The sequence below is a fragment of the Lynx rufus genome, unplaced genomic scaffold (assembly GCF_022079265.1).
Source record: "Lynx rufus isolate CCGP_SWC_20201006 ecotype Redwood Valley unplaced genomic scaffold, mLynRuf1.p SCAF_9, whole genome shotgun sequence".
NCBI classification, from domain to species: Eukaryota; Metazoa; Chordata; class Mammalia; order Carnivora; family Felidae; genus Lynx; species Lynx rufus.
Window position 1 is genome coordinate 12,615,895 of NW_025814897.1, and position 25,238 is coordinate 12,641,132.

The 25,238-nt window shown below is 38.1% G+C and overlaps 1 protein-coding gene across 1 annotated transcript; it reads right to left on the reverse strand.

Moving 5' to 3' along the window:
* Positions 1-1,816: 1,816 nt before the first annotated feature.
* On the reverse strand, positions 1,817-24,944 carry NXPE4 (neurexophilin and PC-esterase domain family member 4). Its single transcript, XM_053722169.1, is given in 6 exon segments — positions 1,817-2,349; positions 5,233-5,439; positions 18,085-18,333; positions 18,336-18,485; positions 18,488-18,806; positions 24,843-24,944. Coding segments are annotated over 6 exon segments (1,560 nt in total).
* Positions 24,945-25,238: the final 294 nt, after the last annotated feature.

Here is a 25,238-nt window from a genome sequence, read left to right on the forward strand (position 1 = left end):
GATATGTCGTGCAGAAGATCGATTCAAGTTACGTCTGAAGGGAGTTCTCTGTGCCTCTTGGATTTCAATGCCTTTTTCCTTCCCCAGTTCAGGGAAGTTCTCAGCTATTATTTCTTCAAGTACCCCTTCAGCACCTTTCCCTCTCTCTTCCTCCTCTGGGATACCAATTATGCGTATATTATTTCTTTTTAGTGTATCACTTAGTTCTCTAATTTTCCCCTCATACTCCTGGATTTTTTTATCTCTCTTTTTCTCAGCTTCCTCTTTTTCCATAACTTTATCTTCTAGTTCACCTATTCTCTCCTCTGCCTCTTCCATCCGAGCCGTGGTGGTTTCCATTTTGTTTTGCATTTCATTTAAAGCGTTTTTCAGCTCCTCGTGACTGTTCCTTAGTCCCTTGATCTCTGTAGCAAGAGATTCTCTGCTGTCCTGTATGCTGTTTTCCAGCCCAGCGATTAATTTTATGACTATTATTCTAAATTCACTTTCTGTTATATTATTTAAATCCTTTTTGATCAGCTCATTAGCTGTTGTTATTTCCTGGAGATTCTTCTGAGGGGAATTCTTCCGCTTGGTCATTTTGGATAGTCCCTGGTGTGGTGAGGACCTGCAGGGCACTTCCCCTGTGCTGTGGTGTATAACTGGAGTTGGTGGGCGGGGCCGCAGTCAGTCCTGATGTCTGCCCCCAGCCCACCGCTGGGGCCACAGTCAGACTGGTGTGTGCCTTCTCTTCCCCTCTCCTAGGGGCGGGATTCACTGTGGGGTGGCGTGGCCCGTCTGGGCTACTTGCACACTGCCAGGCTTGTGATGCTGGGGATCTGGCGTATTAGCTGGGGTGGGTAGGCAAGGTGCACGGCGGCAGGGGGGGCAGGCTTAGCTCGCTTCTCCTTAGGTGATCCACTTCAGGAGGGGCCCTGTGGCAGCCGGAGGGAGTCAGATCCGCTGCCGGAGGTTTGGCTCCGCAGAAGCACAGAGTTGGGTGTTTGCGCGGAGGGAGCAATTTCCCTGGCAGGAACTGGTTCCCTTTGGGATTTTGGCTGGGGGATGGGCGGGGGAGATGGCGCTGGCGAGCGCCTTTGTTCCCCACCAAACTGAGCTCTGTCTTCCGGGGGCTCCGCAGCTCTCCCTCCCTTTGTCCTCCAGCCTTCCCACTTTCCCAGCAGAGCTGTTAACTTATGACCTCCCAGACACTAAGTCTCGTTTGCTGTCGGAACACAGTCCATCAGGCCCCTCCGCTTTTGCAAGCCGGACTCGGGGGCTCTGCTTGGCCGGCGAGCCGCCCCTCCGCCCCGGCTCCCTCCCGCCAGTCCATGGAGCGCGCACCGCCTCGCCACCCTTCCTACCCTCTTCCGTGGGCCTCTCGTCTGCGCTTGGGTCTGGTGACTCCGTTCTGCTAATCCTCTGGCGGTTTTCTGGGTTATATAGGCAGGTGTAGGTGGAATCTAAGTGATCAGCAGGACGCACGGTGAGCCCAGCGTCCTCCTACGCCGCCATCTTCCCTTCACCCTCATGAATCAGAAATTTTAACCATTTCTCCACATTCTTGCCATTAGAAGTATTGACTTCCCATTTGTGAAGAGTGGCAGGACTCTTATCAAGAAGTGTAGGTCCCTTTCATGAGCATTAATTTTTTTTTCCTCTTAAGTAGAAGGCCAATTAGAAAGAACTGATTTGGTTGAATTGGTGGTTTATGGATTAGCCATAGTGTAGATTATTTCATGCTGATTGGGAGTGCAGAGCCAAATACAGCATCTGACAGGACAGCGAACACTTCATAAATGTTTTTAATTAAGTAAATAAATTTCAGAGATGTTAGCTAGCAAATACAGTTTAACAATATATTAATTTGATTTCTGACTACAGATTGAGGCAGGTGGACACTATTTTGCTATATGCAATTGTTTTATCAGGCATCAATGATGCCCACATAGAGATCTTGAAAAATGTCCTTAATGGCAAGATACTGGATGTAACCATGCAAATCACTAAATCTTTCCACATCGGTGTGCATCTCCCTGATGTTTTCTGCCTTGATGATAACCATAGTGTCTGGGCTTCTCAGAAGATGATGCTGAACAGCTTTGTGGACATTGAGGGCCCTTCAGATAAAAACATCAGTGGGGAAGGGTCTGAAATGCTGGCCCAGAGAAATAACAATGACAGTGTGTTTATCTCCTCCAGTTCTGTCAATGACTCTGGCAATGTACTCAATTTCTTTCACTGCATAGGTCAATGATCCAATCAAGGGATAACCATGTTTTTGCCACTGAATGTTGATATTCTCATCCAAGTCCACAGCAAGTTAGTGTTGAAATTTTCCAGCCTCAGGCAGATCCATTGACTTCAGTGCTGATGACAGGTAATCCCCAAAATGAAAGAAGTGTAAAATTATAAAGATCATAAAGACAGAAGAAAAGGTTTGGTGTTTATCATAAGTTAATCATGACTGATTTATTACTGGTTCAACTGAAAGAATAGCTTTGAAGACTATTTGAATCAAAATTGCTACGCAGATAAGAAATTATACATGCTCCCTTGTAGAACCATGCAAAAGCAAATTGGGGATGGAAAGCATTCAAGTAACTTCACTGGAGTGTGATGTAATTTTTTAGGTATTATTTTTGTACATTTTGTGAGCTGTAGATTAAGCTTATTTGAGGATAGAGAAAGTACTAATTGAAGTATACATTTCAAAAACCAAATAAACCTAAGGAAACAAATACTCTGTTTCCTTAAGACTGGAATTATATTCTCTGCTTCTGCATTTCCTTTACCTATTCTTAGAATGGGATTGAGCATGTCATCTATAATAATGGTTTTACTATCCATTTGTGAAGGGCTTCATAGTTTACAAAGCATTTATTTGGATTTATACATTCATTCACCTCAAAGCGTGCTCCTCCTTTCCACACACATGTCCCCCTTATCCATTAAGAATACATTCCAAGACCCACAGTGGGTGCCTGAAACTGCAGATAGCACTGAACCATATATATACTAGGTTTTTTCCTATACATACATTCCTATGACAAAGTTCAATTTATAAATTAGGCACAGTAAGAGATGAATAAAAAGGAGAATAATTATAATATACTGGAATAAAGTTAGATAAATGTGATCTCTCTCTCAAAAGATCTTGTTGTACTGCACTCATCCTTTTTCTTTTCTTGTGATGATTTGAGATGATAAAACGCCTACATGATGAGATGAAATGAGGCGAATGATGTAAGTGCTGTGACATGGCCTTTGGCTACTACTGACCTTCTGACAATATGTCAGGAGGATTATCTTCTGCTTCCAGACCACAGGTGATTGTGAGTAACTCCAAATGTGGAAAGTGAAACCATAGATAAAAGGGGGTGAGGAGGGAACTACTGTGTCTACACACACACACACCCACCCCCCCCACACACACACACAATTTAACTGCCATGTTATAGAAAACCAAGAGATGAAATGATCTGCTCAAAATTATACAGCTAGTGACAGAATCTGCACTTGAGTTTGAACTTCCTCCCAATTCTTGTGAAAACAGTCTACCCAATCTTAGAACCTATGAAAATGTAATATGAACAGAATAAAATGATGTCCTTCAATTTTTCATCCCATAAATTAGACCTTTATCGGGGCCAGCTGCTTTGTAGTTAGAACTTCTAAGGAAAATATATATAAGAGGATTATTAATGCTTTGTAACAAGTGCCATCTTTGAAGTAAAGGGCTACATTTAAAGTTTTAACCCAGGGGGTTTGAAAATGAAGACACTGGAGCATTAGTTGAATGAAAATGGCAGTATCATTGTCTTCATTCTGCTGCTAATTTACTTCAATATCCTTGCCCAAAGCATGCTGTAAGATTTAACTTTTAACAAAATGTGTAACACACATTTTGCTACAATTTAAAAGATTAGACAAAGAGGGAGGTGACTCAGTAATTCAGTACTTTCTATAACCTAAAAGATCCACTGGTACTGAATGTGATGCTAGAGATTACCACCAGACCCTTAATTGTTTAAAGATTACCACCAAACTGAGGTGTGGAGGAGTTCAGAGGTCACAATTTAAAACTCATCCCTTCTGGTGGGAGTTCTACATACTGCTCGGAGCCAAGGCCCTACTGATTTTATAGTGGGAGGATAAGCTTACTTTCTAAGTTTGAGATCACAATAGTGGCAACATTCCAGAAAGGCCATAAGAGAGCCACATAAGGTGCACTGTCCCCAGTGATGATAGCCACGACCCAGGACACAATGGGCAAACAGTAACAGTTTTATAGGTAAGAATGCTAAGATCTACTAGTGAGTTCTGAATTACTTTTTGTGCATCCTTGGTTTAGTAAATAGAGAACGGGACTAAGATTCTAGCCACTGGATTCTAGCCCCAACCTGGATGTTAGATAACTGCATTGAAGTTTTCTAGGCACTTTCTATGTGTCTGTGTGCCTTGCAGTGTGTTAAAAATTTTATAACTATTATCTCATTTAGTATTTATAACTACCAGGTAGTATCATGTGGAGTTGATCGATGAGGAAAATGACTCACTGACAATAAGTAACATGCCAAAGGTCATGGCTCCTAAGAGGCAGAGTTTATATATGATAATACTTAAAAGCATGTGTTGTTTTTTTTTTTGTGCCTAATTCTAACTGATGCCAAGTCATCACCTTGCTCCTGGCATCTCTCTTTTCATGTAATGATACAGTGATGATAGCTTATACCAAACAGAACTTCACTATGTAACAAACAATTCTAAATGCATTGTATATAATACTTCATTTTACCAGGTGGGTACTATTTTCATCTGCATTTTACAGATGAAGAAACTGAGGGGGACACTAGTTATGTAAATTGCACCAGATTATCCAGGTAGGACATGGAGAAGTCAAATTTTCCTTCCAGGGCAACAGGATCTAAAATTCACACTCTTAAGCATCATCCCAACTGTAGAAAATGGGCAATATCTTATGGTATTTTCAGCTCTGTTAACAATTTTCTGAGCATGCTGGATACAAACTGAGGCATGTATTCTACAGGGATAGGAATGTAATAAACCTTTTCTATACTTGCTCCCTTCCAGTCAGATAAACGTATTGTTTTAAAGGAAAGGGAAGGATGTCTGGAAAAGTTTGAGTATGTTGTGATTAAGAAATATGAAGAAGAAGCCTTTCTTATTGCTACCTTGAAATAAAAGTAATTTCTTTAAGAGATATAAATAGTAGCTTAGACTGTGGCATACTGCTGATACTGTTTTTGAAATATTCCATCCACTGGCAGATTGTGGAATCTCCCATTAGATATATAAAATTTCCTCTTAGGCATTCTTTCATTTTGATTGGAGCCAAACTACAAGAGACAGGATTCCACGTGTCTTTCCAGACATGTCCACCCGGGATTGTGGATGCCATTCCAAACTCACATTTCTTTTTCATTCGAACTGTTTTTTCTGCCAAAGAATCAGCAAGATAGGATCTTCGAAATATCACCTTATTCATCACCATTTATTAAGAATCTATTATGTTTTCTAAGTATCCTCTTAATAGGTCATGAGGGAGGTGAAAAAGCCTATTGAAACATCATCCTTTAAATGTAATAGTTTTTTTTAGTATAATTTTTTTCTGATATGAATTTTCTAAGTGATGCCCATTAACGTTCATTATAGAGAACATGTTTTCTCCCCTTCCCTGCCTCCCCAAGAAAAAGAACACTCTGGGTAAAATTTAAGCATTTATTTGCCTTTCTATGAAAGTTACCAATTCTTGCTTAGTAATAAAAACTCAATTATTTTATCATTCTATCCCTCTTGACCCCCAAGTTTGCTCCATTCTGTCACAACACCTTAAATGCCATCATCAAACTAAATTCTTTGAACAGAGGGTCCAGAACGGCAGCATAGGAAGACCCTGAACTCACCTTCTCCCATGGACACACCAAATCTACAATTACATATACAGCAATTCCTCCTGAAAAAGTGAGGGCTGATTGAACAGCTGCTGCATGACAAATGATAGAGGGACTACAGGGAGAAGAGTCTACATACAGACTTCCCTATCTAAGGGCACAGCAAAAACCAGCTATTTAAAAGGCAACTAGTTTATAAGTGAAGAAAATGCATTAACTAATCCTAGATCATCTGCTAAATAGACAAGGAGCTACTGAAACGCTTTCTGGGGCTGGAGATGCTGGTAAGTGCCATTTTTTGCATTCTCCTTCCATCTTAATAGCATTGATGGGAGCAGAGTCCAAGTGCTCTAGCCAGCTTACTAGGGCTGCCCCAAGCAAGTCCTGTGCCCCTAGTTCACAACAGCTCCAGCTGCCCCTAGAAGAACCACCCCACCCTGCAACCCCCAGTTTGTGCCCTCCCCAGCTCCAACTGTCCCACCAAGGGGCCCCAGAGTGGCATGCCACAGGATTTCTCCAGGCCATGCTTTACCCAGCCATCCTGCCAAGTTGGCCTAGACTGCCCTGGCATGATATACACCAGGAACCCCTGGCACGCACCCACTCCAGACTCAGCCATCTTGTAAGGCACTGTGTGTGACAGGATCTCCTGGCCCAGGCCCACTCCAGGTCCAGCTGTCTGACCAGGGTGGCCACAGCACAGTACACCCTAGTACCTCATGACCCATGCCTGCTCCAGCGCCAGTCATTCTACCAAAGCCACCAGGCACACAGTTTACACAGGGGATGCTCCTGCACAAGGCCACACTATTAAGACTGAGAGACATGATTATTCTGCTTATTTCATAGAAAAAAAAAGAGTGAAGCAAAATGAGGAACTGAGAATTATGTTCCAAATGAAAAAACAAAATAACCCTACCCCAAAACCTTAATAAAACAGAGATAAATAATGGTTATAATGATGATCAACAAAATGGAAGAATGGAGAACTTTAAGAGTTAGAAAATATAAAAAAAAGCAGAGCCAAAGAATACAAACTGAAATGGAAAATAAACTAGAAAAAATCAGCAGTAGAGTATATACAACAGAAGAATGGGATAGCAATCTGGAAGACAGAATAGTGAAGATCACCCAAACTGAATGACACAAACACTGAAACAAATTAAAAAAATAAAAAAAATAAGGATAGTTTAAGGTAGCCATGGGATAACATTAAGCATACTAACATTTACATTATAAGGATCTCAGAAGAAGAGAGAGAAGGAAATGGGCAGAAAAACTCATTTGAATAAGTAATGGTTGAAAACTTCCCTAACCTGGAGAAGGAAACACAGAGTCCCAAACAAGTTGAATCCAAAGAGATTCATACCAAGACATGGTATGCCAATCAAAATGGCAAAAGTTAAAGGTAAAAAGAGGATCTTAAATCAGGAAGAGAAGGATAACCATATACATAGAAACCCCATAAGGTTATCAGCTGATTTTTAGCAGAAACTTAGTAGGCCAGAAGAGAGTGGAAGGATATAGTTGGAGTGCTAAAAGGAAAAACTTACAATAAGGATACTCTACCTAACAAGGTTATCATTCAGAATTGGAGGAAATATGGAGTTTCCTGGACTAGCAAAAACTGAAGAAGTTAATCACCACTAGACTGGACTTATAAGAAATGATAAAAAGAAAACAGTAGGTCATATCTGTGTGTGTGTGTGTGTGTGTGTGTGTGTGTGTGTGTGAGAGAGAGAGAGAGAGAGAGAGAGAGAGAGGGAGGGAGAGAATTTCATTAGTAAAGGCAAATAGGCAGTAAAGGTAGTAAAGAGTCACTTAAAGAACTAGTATGAAAGTTAAACACAAAAACAGGTTAGGCCACTATAACTAAAATAAGCATTTAAGGGATACACAAGATAAAAAGATGTAAAATAAGACATCAAAAAAAAAAAACAGATGGGGGAACAAAAATGTAGTATTTTAGAATGCATTTGAACTTGAACTAACAGCTTAAATATATATATGTGTGTGTGTGTGTGTGTGTGTGTGTGTATGTATATATATGAACCTTGTGATATCCATAAACCAAAAACCTACAATAGATGCACAAAAGAGAAAGGAATCCAAATATAACTGTAAAGAAAATAAGCCAAAAAAAAAATAATTAAAAAAAAGAAAATAAACCAAAAGGGAAGAGAAGAAGAAGAAAGGAATGGAGGAAACACAGAAAGAACCAGAAAGCAATGAACAAAATAACAATAAGTACATACCTACCAGTAATTACTTCAAATTTAAATGGAGTGCTTCAATGGAGAAAAAAGAAAGCACACATTACCACTGTTAGAAATGAAAAATAAGATTTCACCAGATTCTGCAGACATTTAAAAAGTACCAAATCAATATTACAATAAAAATGTATGCCAGAAATTTTCAAAACTTAGATGAAATGGATCAATTCTTTGAAAAATAAAACTTACCAAATCAACAAAAGATGAAATGGAAAATCTGCATAGTCATGTTCATATTAAATACATTTAAAATAAAACACTTCTAAGAAAAAAGAAGGCATAGGGTGGCAAAACAGATAAAAAATAAGACAATTTTTAAGCTGCCTACAAAAACTCACTTCAGATCTAAAGACACACAGGCTGAAAGTGAAAGAAAATAAGATATTCCATGCAAATGAAAATAAAAAGATAGTATAAAATACTCATATCAGACAAAACAGACTTTAAAACAGAAACTGTAACAAAAGACAAAGGAGGTATCACATAATGATAAAGGAGTGAATCCAAGGAAGGGATATAATGTTTGTACTATTCATGCAACCCAACATTGAAGCATCTAACTACATAAAGCAAATATTTAAAGACATAGGGGGAAATTGATAGTAATAGACTAACAGGAGACTTAAATACTCCACACTTTCATTGCTGGGCAGAACATCCAGACAGAAAACCAATAAGGAACAGTGGCCTTAAATGACACATTATAGATATCCATAGAACATCTCATTCAAAAACTCCAGAACACCCATTTTTTTTAAAGATGCACATGGGACATTCTCCAGGATAGGTCACAAGTCTCATTAACTTCAAGAAGAGTGACATCAAAACAAGCATCTTTTCCAATCACAACAGTATGAAACTAGTTATCGATTACAAGAAGACCTGGAAAACACTAAACACATTTATTAAACATGTTACTAAACAACCGAAGGATTAAAACAAAATCAAAGGGGAAATAAAAATACCATGAGACAAATGAAAATGGAAACACAACTCTCCTAAATTTGTGGGATACAGCAAAAGCAATTCTAAGAGAGTAATAGTAATATTACTCTAAGAGAGTAATTGTAATTGCTATAGTAATATAGCAAGTAAGCAAGCAAGCAAACCAAAACCCCAAATTAACAATCCAGCTTTATACCTGAAGAAACTAGAGAAAAAGAACAAAGCCTAAAGTTAGAAGAAAAGATGTAATAAAGGTCAGAATGGAAATAAATGAAACAGACTGAAAAAAAATAGAAAAGATCAATGGATTAAAGCTCATTCTTTGAAAAGATAATCAATAAATGTCAAGCCAGATTCATCAATAAAAACAAGAGAACATGAAATCCTGAAATGAAATAGGAGAGCTTACAAAATGATACTACAGATATAAAGTATCCTAAGAGATTACTATGAACAGTCACATGCCAAAAATTTGGAAAACCTAGAAGAAATGAACAGCTTTCTAACTCTGCATCATAAAGAAATAGAAAATCAGAATAGGCCATTACAGGAAATGAAACTGAGTCAGTAATTTAAAAATTTTCAAAAACCAAGGGTCCAGGACCTGACAGCTTTACAGGTGATTTCTAATCAACATCTAAAGAAAAGTTAATACCTAGTTTTCCCAAATTATTCCAAGAAATTATAAAGAAAGCAATGCTTTCAAACTATTTCACGAGGCCAGCACTACCCTGATAGCAAAACTAGGCAAAGACACTGCGCATGCACACACACACAACACACACACACACACACACACACACCATTACAGGCCAATATTCATGATCAACTTAGATGAAAAAGATCTTTAACAGAATATTAACAAATAAAATTCAACAATACATTAAAAAGATCATATAGCACAATTGACTGGGATTTATTCCAGGAATTCAAGGAAAGTTCAGTATCTGCAAATTAATCAATGTGATATACCGTATTACCAAACTAGGATAAAAATCCTAAGATCACCTTAATAGATGCATTTTGACCAAACTCAATATACATCTATGACATGAACTCTTAAAGTGAATATAGAAAGAACAGATCTCAACGTAAGAAAGGCAATATATGACAAACCCACAGCTAACACCATACTCAAAAGAGAAAAGCTGAAAGCTTTTCCTCTAAGATCAGGAACAAGACAATAATGTCCACTCTCATCACTTTTATTCAACATAGTATTGGAAGTCCTTGTACAGCAATCAAACAAGAAATAAATGTCATCCAAATTGGTAAGAACTATTACTATTTGGAGATAACATAATACTATACACAGGTAACCATGAAAGCTTCACCAAACTAATTAACATAAATTCAGTAAAGTTACAAAATACATAATCAATATTCAGAAATCTGTTCTTTCTATACACTAATAACAAAGTAGCAGAAAGACAAATTAAGAAAACAATTCCAATTATACTTGCATCAAAAAGAATAAAATACTTAAGAATAAATTTAACAAAGGAGATTTAAAACCTATCAACTGAAAACATAAGAAACTGATAAAAGAAATTAAAGATGACAAAACCGTATGGAAGAATATAGCATGCTCACGATAGAAGAATATTGTTAAAACGTCCATACTACTCAAGGCAATGTACAGATTCAATGCAACACTACTCAAAATACGAATAGTTTTTAAAGAACCAGAACACATATTCCTAAAATTTGTTTGTTACCGCAAAAGACCCTGAACTGTGAAAGCAATCTTGAGAAAAAAGACCAAAGCTGGAGGTATCATAGTCTGATTTCAAACTATACTACAAAACTGTAGTCATCAAAGCAGTATGTTACTGGCACAAAACAACACATAGATCAATAGAGTAGAAAAGAGATACCAGAAATAAACCCACACTCATGTGGTCAATTCGTGTATGAAAACAGAGGCAAGAATATGCAATGGGGAAAACACGGTCTCTTCAATATATGGTACTAGGTTTCCTTTTTTAAGATTACTTTAGCTATTCGGGGTCTTTTCTGGTTCCATACAAATTTTAGAATTGTTTGTTCTAGCTCTGTGAAGAATGCTTGTGTTATTTTGATAGGGATTGCATTGAACATGTAGATTGCTTTGGGTAGTATTGACATTTTAACACTATTTGTTCTTCCTATCCAGGAGCATGGAATGTTCTCCATTTCTTTGTGTCTCCTTCAATTTCCTTCATACGCTTTCCATAGTTTTCAGCATACAGATCTTTTACCTCTTTGGTTAGGTTTATTCCTAGGTATATAATTATTTTTGGAATTGTAAATGGGATCAATTTCTTGATTTCTCTTTCTGCTGCTTCATGTTTGGTGTATAGAAATGTAACCAATTTCTGTATGTTGATCTTCTATCTTGCAACTTTGCTGAATTCATACATAAGATCTAGCAGGTTTGGGGTGGTATCTTTGGGTTTTCTGTGTAGCGGATCATGTCACCTGCAAAGAGTTAAAGTTTGACTTCTTCCTTGATAATTTGTATGCATTTTATTTCTTTATTTTTGTATGAGGCTAGGACTATACTAGGACTTCCAGTACTATGTTGAACAACAGTGGTGATAGTGGACTTACCTGTCATGTTCCTGACCTTAGGGGGAAAGCTCTCAGTTTTTCCCCACCGAGGATGATATTAGCTTGTGGGTCTTTTTTATATGGCCTTTATCATGTTGAAGTGTGTTTCATCTATCCCTACTCTCTTGAGAGTTTTCATCAAGAAAGGATGCTGTATTTTGTCAAATGCTTTTTCTGCATCTATTGACAGAATCCTATGATTCTCATCCTTTCTTTTTATTAACGTGGTATATTATATTGACTGATTTGCGACTACTGAACCAGTCCCGCAGGCCAGGAATAAATCCCACTTGATCATGGTGAGTTTTTTTTTTTTAATGTTTATTTTTGAGAGACAGAGAGAGCAAAAAGCAGGGATAGTGAGAGAGATAGAGATAGAGAGAGAAAGAGAGAGAGAGAGAGAGACAGAGGCAGGCAGAGAGGCAGAGTGAGAGGGAGACACAGAATCCAAAGCAAGCTCCAGGCTCTGAGCTGTTGGTGCAGAGCCTGATGCGGGGCTTGAACTCATGAACTGTGAGATCATGATCTGAGCTGAAGGTGGATGCTTAACCAACTGAGCCACCCAGGCATCCCTGTGAATAATTATTTTAATGTACTGTTGAATTCAATTTGCTAGGCTGTTGTTGAGAATGGTTCATCAGGAATATTGACCTGTAAGTCTCCTTTTTAGTTGGGTCTCTGGTTTTGGAATCAAGGTAATGCTGTCTTCATAGAATGAGTTTGGAAGCTTTCCTACCAATTCTATTTTTTGGAACAGTTTGAGAAGAACAAGTATTAACTCTTCTCTTTAACTGTCTGGTACAATTCCCCTGGGAATTCCCATCTGGCACAGGACTTTTGTTTGTTGGGAGATTTTTGATTACTGTTTCAATTTCCTTGCTGGTTATGACTCTGTTCAAATTTTCTAATTATTCCTGTTTCAGTTTTGGTGGTTTGTGAGTCACTAGGAATTTGTCCATTTCTTCCAGATTGCCCAGTTTGTTGGAATATAATTTTTCATAGTATTCTCTTATAATTGTTTGGATTTCTGTGGTGTTGGTGGTGACATCTCTTTCATTCATGATTTGATCTATCTGGGTACTCTCTCTTTTCTTTCGGGTAAGTCTGGCTAGGGGGTTACTAATTTTGTTTATTCTTTCAAAGAACCAGCATTGGGAGGCCTGGGTGGCTCAGTCAATTAAGCATCTGACTTTGGCTTGGTCATGATCTCATGGTTTGTGGGTTTGAACCCCGTGTCAGGCTCTGTGCTGACAGCTCAGAATGTGGAGCCTGCTTCAGATTCTGGGTCTCCCTCTTGCTCTGCTCCTCCCCTGCTCATGCACCCTCACTCTCTCAAAAATAAACAAACATAAAAAAAACAAAAATAAAGAACCAGCATTTAGTTTCATTGATCTGTTCCACAGGGGTTTTTTTGTTTGTTTGTTTTGGTTGTTTGTTTCTATATCAAAGCTAGAAGCATCACAATTCCAGATTTCAAAGCTTGATTATAAAGTTGCAATCATTAAGGCAGTATGGTATTGGCACAAAAACAGATCAATGGAACATAATAGAGAACTCAGAAATGGACCCACAAACATATGGCAACTAGTCTTTCATAAAGCAGGTAAGAGTATCCAATGGAAAAAAGACAGTCTCTTCAGCAAACGGTGCTGGGAAAACTAGAGAGCAGCATGAAGAATGAATCTGGACCAAATTTTTACACTATACACAAAAATAAATTCAAAATGGATGAAAGACACAAATATGAGACAGGAGGCATCAAAACGCTACACAAAAAACAGGCAGTAACCTCTCTGACTTTGGCTGCAGCAACTTCTTTATAGACGTGTCTGTGGAGGCAAGGGAAATAAAAGCAAAAATGAACTATTGGGACCTCATTAAGATAAAAAGCTTCTATACCACAAAGGAAACAACCAAGAAAACCTAAAGGCAACCGACGGAATAGAAGATATTTACAAACGACATATCGGATAAAGGCTTAGTATCCAAATTCTATAAAGAACTTATCAAACTCAACACCCAAAAAATCAAATAATCCAGTGAAGAAAGGGACAGAAGACAAGAACAGACACTTTTGCAAAGAAGACATCCAGATGGCTGACACATGAAAAGATGCTCAACGTCACTCATCATCAGGGAAATACAAATCAAAACCACAGTGAGATACTACCTCACACCAGAATGGGAATGGCTGAAACGAACAACTCAGAAAACAACAAATGTTGATGAGGATGCAGAGAAAGGGGAACACTTTTGCACTCTTGGTGGAAATGCAAAGTTGCAACCACTGTTCAAGACAGCGTTGAGTTTCCTCAAAAAATTAAAAATATAACTACCCTGTGACCCAGCAATTGCACTACTAGGTATTTATCCAAAGGATACAAAAATACTAATTCAAAGGGGAACATCCACCCCAATGTTTATAGAACCATTAGTAAGAGCCAAATTATGGAAAGAGCTCAAATGTCCATCAAGTGATGAATGGATAAAGAAGACTGGTAAATATGCATATACACAAGGGAATATTACTGGGTAATCAGAAAGAATGTAATTTTGTAATTTGCAACAATGTTGATCGAACTAAAGTATATTATGCTAAGTGAACTAAGTCCAAGACAAATATCATGATTTCACTCAAATGTGCAATTTAAGAAACAAAACAGATGGACATAGGGGAAGGGAAGAGGAAATAAGATAAAAACAGAGAAGGAGAGAAACCATAAGAGTCTCTCAAATACGGAGAACAAACTGAAGGTTGCTGGAGGGGAGATGGGTGGGGGGGATGGGCTAAATGGGTGATGGGTATTAAGGACGGCACTTGTTGGGATGAACACTGGGTATTATATGGAAGTGATGAATCACTGGATTCTACTCCTGAAACTGATTGTACACTGTATGTTAGCTAACTTGAATTTAAATAAGTCAATTAAAAAAAACAAAACTAAAAAAAAATAAATGGCATTTGGAAAACTGGACAGCTACATGTAAAAGAATGAAACTGGATCATTATCTGATACCATAACCAAAAACAAATTCAAAATATATTAAAAGACTTGAATTTAAGACCTGAAACCATAAAACTCCTAGAAGGCATAACTAATTTGACACTGGTTTTAGCAATACTTTCAGGGAACAATTTCCTAAGACGAGGGCAACAAAAGCTCATATATACAAATGGGATCACGTCCAACTAAAAAGCGTTTGCACAGTCAAGTAAACCAACTAAACAACACAACAACCTACTGAATGGAATCATAATCCTGTAAGTGGTTAATATCCAATATATATAAAGAACTTATACAACTTAGTGTAACTCCTCCTACCCCCAACAATCTGGTATTGAGCACAGGACATGAAGAGATTTTTTTTTTTTCCACAGAAGACATAGAGATGTCTCAAAGACACATGATAACATGCTCAACATCATAAATCAATAGGCAAATGCAAATCAAACCCACAATGAGATAGCCAATTTGATGGCTGTGAAGTGTTATCATGAAAGATACAAAAACTAACAAGGGTTGATGAGGACGTGGAGAAAAGGGAACCCTGTGCAGTGTTAGTGGGAGTGTAAATTGAAGCGGCCACTATGGAAAACAGTATGGAGTCCTCTCAAAAAAATTAGAAGGAGAAATGGCAGGGGCGCCTGGGTGGCGCAGTCGGTTAAGCGTCCGACTTCAGCCAGGTCACGATCTCGCGGTCCGTGAGTTCGAGCCCCGCGCCGGGCTCTGGGCTGATGGCTCAGAGCCTGAAGCCTGTTTCCGATTCTGTGTCTCCCTCTCTCTCTGCCCCTCCCCCGTTCATGCTCTGTCTCTCTCTGTCCCAAAAATAAATAAACGTTGAAAAAAATTATTAAAAAAAAAAAAAAAAAGAAATGGCAGAGGAATCACTAATTCCACTTTGGGGTATTTATTTGAAAAAAACAAGAACACGAATTTGAAAAGTCATATGCACCCCTGTGTTTACTGCAGCATTATTTACACTAGCCAAGATACGGAAGCAAACTAAGGGCCTACCAATAGGTGAATGTATAAAGAAAAAGTGTGTATGTAAATATATACACACACATATACATTTTGTAAATACACACACACACACACACACACAGACAGACACACACACACACAATGGAATGCAAGTGAACCATAAAGAAGAATGAGATCTTGCCATTTACAATAGCAGGGATGAACCTACAGGGTATTATGCTAAGTGAAATAAGTCTGACAGGAGAAGACAAATAAATGCCCTATAATTTCACTTCTGTGCAGAATCTAAAACAATAAAAGAAATGAACAAAACAAAGCAGGACACACAGATACGGAAAACTGTTAGCTGAGTGGGGAGAGATTAGGGTGTAGGTGAAATAGGTGAAGGTGATTAAAAGGTACAAACTTCCAGTTGTAACATAAATAAGTCATGGGGGTGTAAAGTACATGCGGCATTGTAATAGTTTTGCATGGTGACAGATGGTAACTGGACATCATGGGGATTTCTTAATATATAAAAATTTCAAATCACTATGACATATACTGAAGACAATAGGAAAGTGCATGTCAATTATACTTCAGTAAAAAAAGGAGACTTAACAGAAGTAAAAAAGAAAAATACTCATAAATCCTTTGAGTGAAATGCGGAGTAACATAAAAAATAATTAAGAACTAGTTTGTTTTGGCACTTGGGCAGTTCACATGGATAAGACTGCAGGCTAGAGTAGAGTCCAAGATACGCCAGGTATTAACCCATTAGTCAGTGGTTTGTGAGGAGTCTGGGAATCTGAGTGGCTACGGGACTATTCACCAACCACAAAAATAGTTTAATGTTCAACTGGCAGGAGCGTATTTGTGTATCCTGGGTATCTCAAAAAAAGGCATCTCTTCTTTTAGGTACATATTTACACTTCAGTGTAAGTTTACCAGCAATTATCAATCTGTTAATGCTGAATTTACAGAGACACAAAAGATTTCCCCTTAAATCACTTGAAAGAGAGATTTCTTCAGATATTTGCAGTCAAAGAAATTGAAGAGAAATTAATAAATCTAAGTGTGGAATTGCTTATTTTATATGTTAGAATGTTTTGAAAGGCAGCAAAAACCAAGAGGGGAAACTGTAATGGACTCTTTTTTTTTTCTAATTTTTGAGCGAGAGAGAATGCACGCACACACACATGCACACACACAAGTGGGGGGAGGGCAGAGACAGGGAGAGAGAATCCCAAGCAGGCTTTGTGCCATCAGTGCAGACCCTGATGTGGGTTTCAAAACTCATGAAAGGTGAGATCCTGACTTGAGTTGAAATCAAGAATTGGACCCTTAACCGACTAAGGTGCCCAGGCACCCTCCCCCAACTTTGTTTTAATGAACTAACTCTTAGATGGTAGGTTGCAAACCTTTAGATGGTTATTTTTAGGTTCTTAGTGATGTGGGAAGGGGATGATGGTGGTGATGTGGAGAGGTAAACACCTAGGTGTAAATTGGGAGAGAACTTTGATATTTGAAGCTTACTGTGTTGGATGATCAGGTAATTTGTTGCTGATTAATAGATTAATGGTGAGTTCCACTTCTTAAAACAGGTTTACGATAGCCTAGTGATTCCAATCATTCATTCACTTGGGTAACTGATATCTTGGCCCACCACAGAGAAGCCTGATACCCAGAGTACCAACAGGACTGATAACAATGAACAAGTCACCTGAAGAAAGAAACGCTTTAAATGGATTTAGTACTGGCACCTGGGCAGCTCAGTAGGTTAAATGTCTGACTTTTTGATATCAGCTCAGGTCATGATCTTGCTGTCCATGGGATTGAGCCTCACATTGGACTCTGTGATGACAACATGGAGTCTGGGATTCTCGCTCTTCCTCTCTCTCTGCCCCTCCCCTGGATATTCTCTCTCTCTCTCACAATAAATAAATAAATATTGAAAAATAAATGGGTTAATATTAAACATGAGTCATTAATTATCTACTGCTTCGGTTACTTAATTCTACGAATTGACTACTGTACCCACAGTTCTAGGCCACTGATTACATTTCCCTTTCTTTGTTTACTAGTCCAGGGGGTGCAGATACCCGGAAGATGTGCAAGGTAATTTACAGAAGAATATACTCAAGCACTTACTTACATGTATATTTCTGATTCCCTTTTAGCGTTTATTCTGTTTATGTACCTTTTTGTTTCAATGATAAGGGTTAAATATTCACAAGGATTGGGGACTACTGGAAAGTAAACACTGTCCCCAAATGAATTCAAAGACCTTTTCTAAAATGGCTCTTTATTATAGAGTCCCAAAATGGACATACTCCTAGCACTTTCACTAGATCAACATGTAGGCTAAATCATTACCATATTTTCCCAGGTAGTCTCCAGACTATAATTATTTACCTTTGAAGAGTCTCCATTCTTGTTTGCTGAGACAAGAAACATCCTTGTTTTTGGAATGCATGTGAGTGAGTGCAGCACAGGGCATGTGCTGAGGTCTCACCCAGTGGAAGGCTACTTGCTCTTGAGTATCCAGGTATGCACATAGCTCAGTGCTTGAGTTTAAAACCAGGGCACAATCAGTATTGACATGGGAGGTGCCCCTGGCAAACTGGCCTGTGAAGATCGCCCTGTCATAGCCTTGGTTCCTTGCCTCCAGAGAGCCGACACCCCTTCCCTGGGGTGGATGAGCAGAAGAGACAGAGATACCCGGCCTTCCCAGGGTGAAGCTGTCAAGATGCCATTGTTGAAGTCTGTCGCCTTTCCTGAAGCACCTGCCTTCAGATCTGGGGAGGACGTCCTGGCCTCAGGAAATCCCCACCATACATCTTCCTGTGTCCCAAGTGGCCCCTTACCTCCAGAAGGAGGTCTAGCTGATCCCCCCGGCAGTAGGCATCTCGAGGGTGAAGGACCGTGGCTCTGCTGTGTGCAGCACCGGTGGTGGTGTTCACGTAGGTGAAAGGTCTGGGTGGGATCAGCTGGTCTAGTGTCTCCATGATTCCCTTTATTCTCAGCTCAGTCTCTGCTGATGAAACTATTGAATGCAGTAGTACTTCAGGACATGAAGGCTTCATGATAAAACTCCAGTGACAGAGGGAGATGGGCATCTTAAGCGTAGTCCTTATCTGCGGTGATGATGAATACAATAAAGAACATAGACAATGTCTTTATGTAATATAATCATTTTTGGTAGGCTAGCCAACTTCGATCTTTTATAGAATAAGAGCAGATGCAAAACCTGAAATAAAATGATACGGAGATTTTATTATCATATATGTTTCACGGGAAAAATAAGTTTCCTCAAATTTGGTGGTGGAACTGCACTTTTCACCAGCTAATCTATTTTGGGTTCTAGGATCTTCTTCCCTAAAGTGGTGATGATAAAATACACTTTTACGGGGGCACCTGGGTGGCTCAGTTGGTTAAGCATCTGACTTCAGCTAGGTCATGACCTCACAGTTTCTGAGTTCAAGCCCCGCTTCAGGCTCTGTGCTGACAACTCAGAGCCTGGAGCCTACTTCAGATTCTGTGTTTCCCTCTTTCTCTGCCTCTCCCTCACTCTTGCTCTCTCTCTCTCTCAAAAATAAATGACCATTAAAAATTTTTTTTAAAAATACACTTTTGCTGGGCAATTGTGAAGACAGGAAAAATTGTTTTTTAACTGCAGAGCACACAATTTTTATTGCTGTTTTATTATTTAATCTTAAAGCTAGAACTCAGTCATTAAAAATATTAAGAAAATGTTTAAGATGCATGGGGATTTTATGTAAAATATGATTTTTTTTCTGTTCTTTTATACTCTGCTTAAACATTTTATGATATTTATTAGTTTTTTTCAGATTGTTCTAGTTAGGAGATAATCAACATAGGTTTATAAAAATATCTATTTTCTAATCATAAAATACCACTGATTATTAAAATGCTTTTTTTTAAAGAGTTTATTTATTTTGAGAGAGAGAGACAGAGTGGGGGGGCACATATGTGAACAGGGGAAAGAAAGAGACAAGGAGAGAAAATGCCAAGCAGGCTCTGGGCTGTCAGTGTGGAGCCCAACATGGGGCTTGACTCACAGAACATGACCTGAGCTGAAATCAAGGATCAGAAACTTAGCCCACTGAGCCACCCAGGTGCCCCTGAAATAACATTGATTATTAAAAATGGGAGATGTGAAACTGTACAGGGGATATAAATCAGTGATAATTATACCAACCATTGATAATTATTATTAATTTTATGGTGATTTTTCTTTCATTTTTCTGTATGCCATTTAACATGATTATGAACAAATTAAATATTATCAATGAATTTTGATTTAAAAATAGTATTGTTAAAAACTTCACCTTATGTCACTGGCTCATATAGTATTCCAGCCTATGGATACAACTTAACAGTTTACCTATTTCCATTTTTGGATTTTTATTGCATTCAACTTTTATAATCCTGTGAAGAACACTTTTGGTATAAATCTTTGCAATCCAAGTTATTTGCTGAGAACTCAGAAACAGAATTATTGGTCCAAGGTGGTGAATACTGTTAAAGCTCTTAACACATGATGGCAAATAGTTTTCCAGAAATGTGGTGCTAATTCGTGCCTGAAGGAGAAGTGAATGAGAATTCTAGTCTTACAACATGCTTTCGGCACTGGCTAGCTCAATTTTAGAGATATTTACCTGGATTAAAACCTAACTCTGTCACCCACTAGTTACACAATCTTGGTTAAGTTTGTTAACTTCTCTGTTCGTCAGTTTCATCATCTAAAAAACTGAGTCATAAAGATACACACCTTATATGTTATTGTATTAATGGACTAACATGAAAAACATTGGGAATGGTACCTGGTACACACTAAGTGTTTGTATTACCATCTCTGGTATTTGATAAAAATGCTTTTATAAAGAAAAATATCAACATATCAAATAACAAAATGATAATCATAGTAATTATAGTAATATCTCACAATTTTCAATAAAGGCAGAATAACTTGTGTTAGACCAATTCTGCAGTTAACAATAAACCAAAAATAAAGAAAATCCTTCCCATAGCGCTAGAGAGTTACCACTAGCAGGTTGACACTGGAGGGAAGTTGAAACTTGGAATAAGGAACAGCACTGGGCTTGCATTATAAGGGGTGCTAACTCAAGTTCTTCAAACAGAAGGGAAATTCAACAAATAGAAACATGGATATTCTGGAAGGAATGAAAAACACCAGAAACGGTAACAATAAGGATAAATATAAATTTCTAAATGTTTGTCTCCTAATTTCTTTAAAATGAATGCAATTATTATTATTTTTTAAAAGTTTTTTCTTAGGTTTATTCATTTATTTTGAGAGAGAGAGAACACGAGCACAGCAGAGGGAAAGAGAGGGAATCCCAAGCAGGCTCTGCACTGTCAGCACATAGCCCAATGAGGGGATCCATCTCATCTACCATCAGATCATGACCTGAGCTGAAACCAAGAGGCAGATGCTTAACTGACTGAGTGCCCCAAAATGTTTGCTTAGCTTTGAGAGAGAAAGAGCCCAAGCAGGGGAGACACAGGGGCACAGAGGATCCAAAGCAGGCTCCATGCTGACAGCAGCCAGCCTGATGCGGGGCCTGACCTCACAAACTGTAATTTCATGACCTGAGCCAAAGTCGGATGCTCAACTGGCTAAGCTACCCAGGCACCCCTAAAATGCATGTAATTATTTAAAGTGAAAACCAATTTTGTAATAATATGAAAACTACAACATAAAGAATGGGGAGATGAGTCAACGGAAGTAAATAGTTGAAAGGTTATTACAGATTACATGAAGTAGCACGATATTAACTATAAAAGAGTGTATATAATAATACCTACAGGAAACACTTAAAAAAAACCTTATAGCTGTAAAAATAATAAAAGGAAATTCTAAAAAAATTCAATTCATCCCAAAAGAGGAACAGAAGGGCCAAAGAGAAAACAAACAGCAAGTTGGTGGATTTAAATCTAGTGATTAATTTTATTAACAGTAAATTGCCTAGGGCACCTGGGAGGCTCAGTTGGTTCAGCATCTGACTCTTGATTTTGGCTCATTTCATCATCTCATGGTTAGCGATTTCAAGCCCCACATTAGGCTCTGCACTTACAGCATGGAGTCTGCTTGGGATATTCTCTCTCTCTCTCTCTCTCTCTCTCTCTCTCTCTCTCAAAATAAATAAATATAAACATTAAAAAACCAGTAATTTGACTAAGCATATTTTTTTTTAATTTTTATTTTTAAGTAATCTCTACATACAATTTGGGTTTGGACTCATAGCCCCAGGATCAAGAGTCATGTGCTCTATTGACTAAGCCAGCCAAGTGTCTCTATTTGCTGTCTAACAAGAATGTAGGTTAAAGTATGAAGTTATCTACAGACTGAAAGTGAATGGATGGAAATTAATATACCATTTAAGCATAAAAAAGCTAATATTAAAATAGACTTCAAGACAAAACATGTTACCAGACGTAAAGATGGACATTTACAAGTGGTAAGAGTCAATTTGCTAGAAACATAGGAATCATAAATGTGTATGTGCCTACACATCCATGTATTTATATGTGAAAAAAAATTGACAGAATTCAAGGGACAGATCAAGAAATTCACAATAATTAGAAACTTAAAAACCTATTTTAGTTGCTATAGGAACTAGATAAGAAATAAATAATAAACTAGAAGACAGGAACATTATCAGAGTACTTTCTTAAGCATCAGATATTATCAGATAATTCTCAGAATTTTTAATTGTTAAAACTTCAAATAAAAAATTTAAGTAATTTTTAGTATGATAAAATTATACTCCGTGCAAAAACTTGTTGGTGAAAATAAATAGGAAACTCCTGATTCAAAAAGGAGGACAAGGGATATATTATAGCCTCAATTTCCCACAGAAATGAAAGACAGAAAAATAAAAAACTTAAAACTTTCTAAGTATTCTTGGAAATAGGAAGAGGTACTTTAATTAGACCAGAATTTATAAGAAGTCTGAAAAAGAGGGGGGCTTGGCTGGCTCAGTCAGTAGAATACATGACTCTTGATCTTGGGAATCGTGAGTTCAAGCCCCACATTGGGTGGAGAGATTACTTAGAAAGAAACAACCAAAGAAACAAACAAAGAAAGAAATGTCAACAGTAAAAGGCAGGAAAAGTAAAAGGCAGAGGAGATTAGATCAAAGAAGAAAACCATGGCTCCAAATGCATGTCAGTGAGAGTTCTGCAGAAGATGGAAACCACTTCAGGGCTATTACAAACCTGGAGGAAACTGATGATAGGATTAAGAGGTGGTAAAGGAGTGGCCCATAGGAGGAGTATTGGGATGGTTAATACTTCCCTATTTTTCCCCTTGTGCTTGGCCAGGCAGATAGAAATGGGAACTTTTGTACTCTACTGTGAGTAAAAGCTATAGATATTTAAGTTTGAGGGTGCAGGGTAGGACCCTGCATGTGTGGCAACACCCTAGACAAATGCAGAGCATTTATTGCCTTGAGTACTTTCTGCAGCTGAGCTACAAACACGCTGGAGAAAATAGGTAACAGTACTCAGAGGCCTGGCCACCACAGAATCTTAAGTATAAGAATGTACACCCAGACAAGAATTAGTCAAAATTTTATGAAAGCCAACTCATGAAAGAAAAAGTATTAAGTTCAATAAAGAGAAAACAAAGTAATAGAAACAGAAAAAGCAAAACAAGACTTTAAAGCAAGTACATTTCTATCCTCAGAGAAATTCCAGGTGATCTTTGCATCCATAAATTAATGAATCAGAGACCATGCAAAACAAAATCTTGTTGTTCAATATGCAAAAGTCAACTGTATTCCTTTACATCAGCAACAAGGAATTAGAAAATGTATTTAAGGGGCGCCTGGGTGGCGCAGTCGGTTAAGCGTCCGACTTCAGCCAGGTCACGATCTCGCGGTCCGTGAGTTCGAGCCCCGCGTCGGGCTCTGGGCTGATGGCTCGGAGCCTGGAGCCTGTTTCCGATTCTGTGTCTCCCTCTCTCTCTGACCCTCCCCCGTTCATGCTCTGTCTCTCTCTGTCCCAAAAATAAATAAAAAACGTTGAAAAAAAATTAAAAAAAAAAAAGGAAATGTATTTAAAAAACACTATTTACAACAGCAACAAAAAATTATAAAATAATGCCTAGTTATAAATCTAATAAAAGATATACAAGACATATATGCAAAAATTTTAAAATTTACTGAATGATCTTAAAGACCTAAATAAATGGAGAGAGATTACATGGTGCTAAAGACCAAAATAATGTTATGAACATGTCAGTTTTCCCAAGTTGATCTACATGGTTAATATAATGCACATAAAATTTAAGTAAGATTTTTTCCAGCAAATTTGGCAGACCAACTGTAAAACATATAAAGAGTAAAGGGTCAAGACCAGCCAGGAACATTGTGAAGTAGATTAAGCAAAGGTAACTTGACCTACAAGTTTTTAAGAGTAACTATGAAGCAAATTATTATTATATTAATTATAGCAATGCAGCATTGATATGGGGAAGATATATTAGTCAGTGGAGTAGTACAAATGGAGGAGGATCTGTACTTATCAGAAATTTTGATATATGACCAAAAATGTCTTGAGAAATCAGCAGTGAAGAAAACTACCACAAAATAAGAACGGAAAAGGTGATCATCCATAAGGAAACAAAAATCAGCCAAGAAAAAAACTCAGATCCGTCACAGGATTAAATGTCTAAAGCAACCTTTAAAGGTTTAAATAGAATATTTAGATAAATAATCTGACACCGAAATAGGGAAGGGTTTCTTAATACTCAAAAAGAATCAACTGTTTATAAAGGTGGATTTTACTATATTTTACTATATCAACATGAAAAGGTGTTGTGCAGAAATGTCATTAAAGAAATGAACAAACAAGCTACACATGGGGAGAAAATCATCACAGATGTGTGACAGAGGAAGAATGTATGCATGCATGCGCGTGCGCGCGCGCGCGCACACACACACAAACACACACACACACACACAATTATCCTCTCCTGTGCTGCGTAATGGTTATCAAACATGTTAGTTCTTCAAGGCTGTGTAAGCTTTTCAAATTCCCGTACTACGATGTATAACTCTGGTTGTTTGGACTTTCCTAGAACAGGTGAAGTAGGAAGTAAAATTATACTTCTGTTAAGACACAGAAAGAGATTCCTTTGTGGAGTGTTGGAAAACTGTAAACGTGATCCAGGAGGCAAATATAAACAGTACCAACAGTAACTTACGATTTTTCATACTTGTCATGATTAGGATCCCACAAGAGAGAATACAAAACAAACACACAGCAGAAAAGAAATGCAGAGACACAAAAAAGAATGTCTAACTCCTGATTCTTTTGTTCTAAGTTTCTACCAGCACAGAACCCTGCCTCCCTCCCACCCCAGCATCTCTTACTATCCCGCCAACGGCCACCTTTGGCTATCAACTTGTCCCTTCAACTGAAGCGCTATTCTGAGACATGAGAGCCCACCATGGACTCTATGAAACTGAGCTGTTAATGGCCGGTAAGATGCAGGATTGCTAATGTTGAGGTCAAGT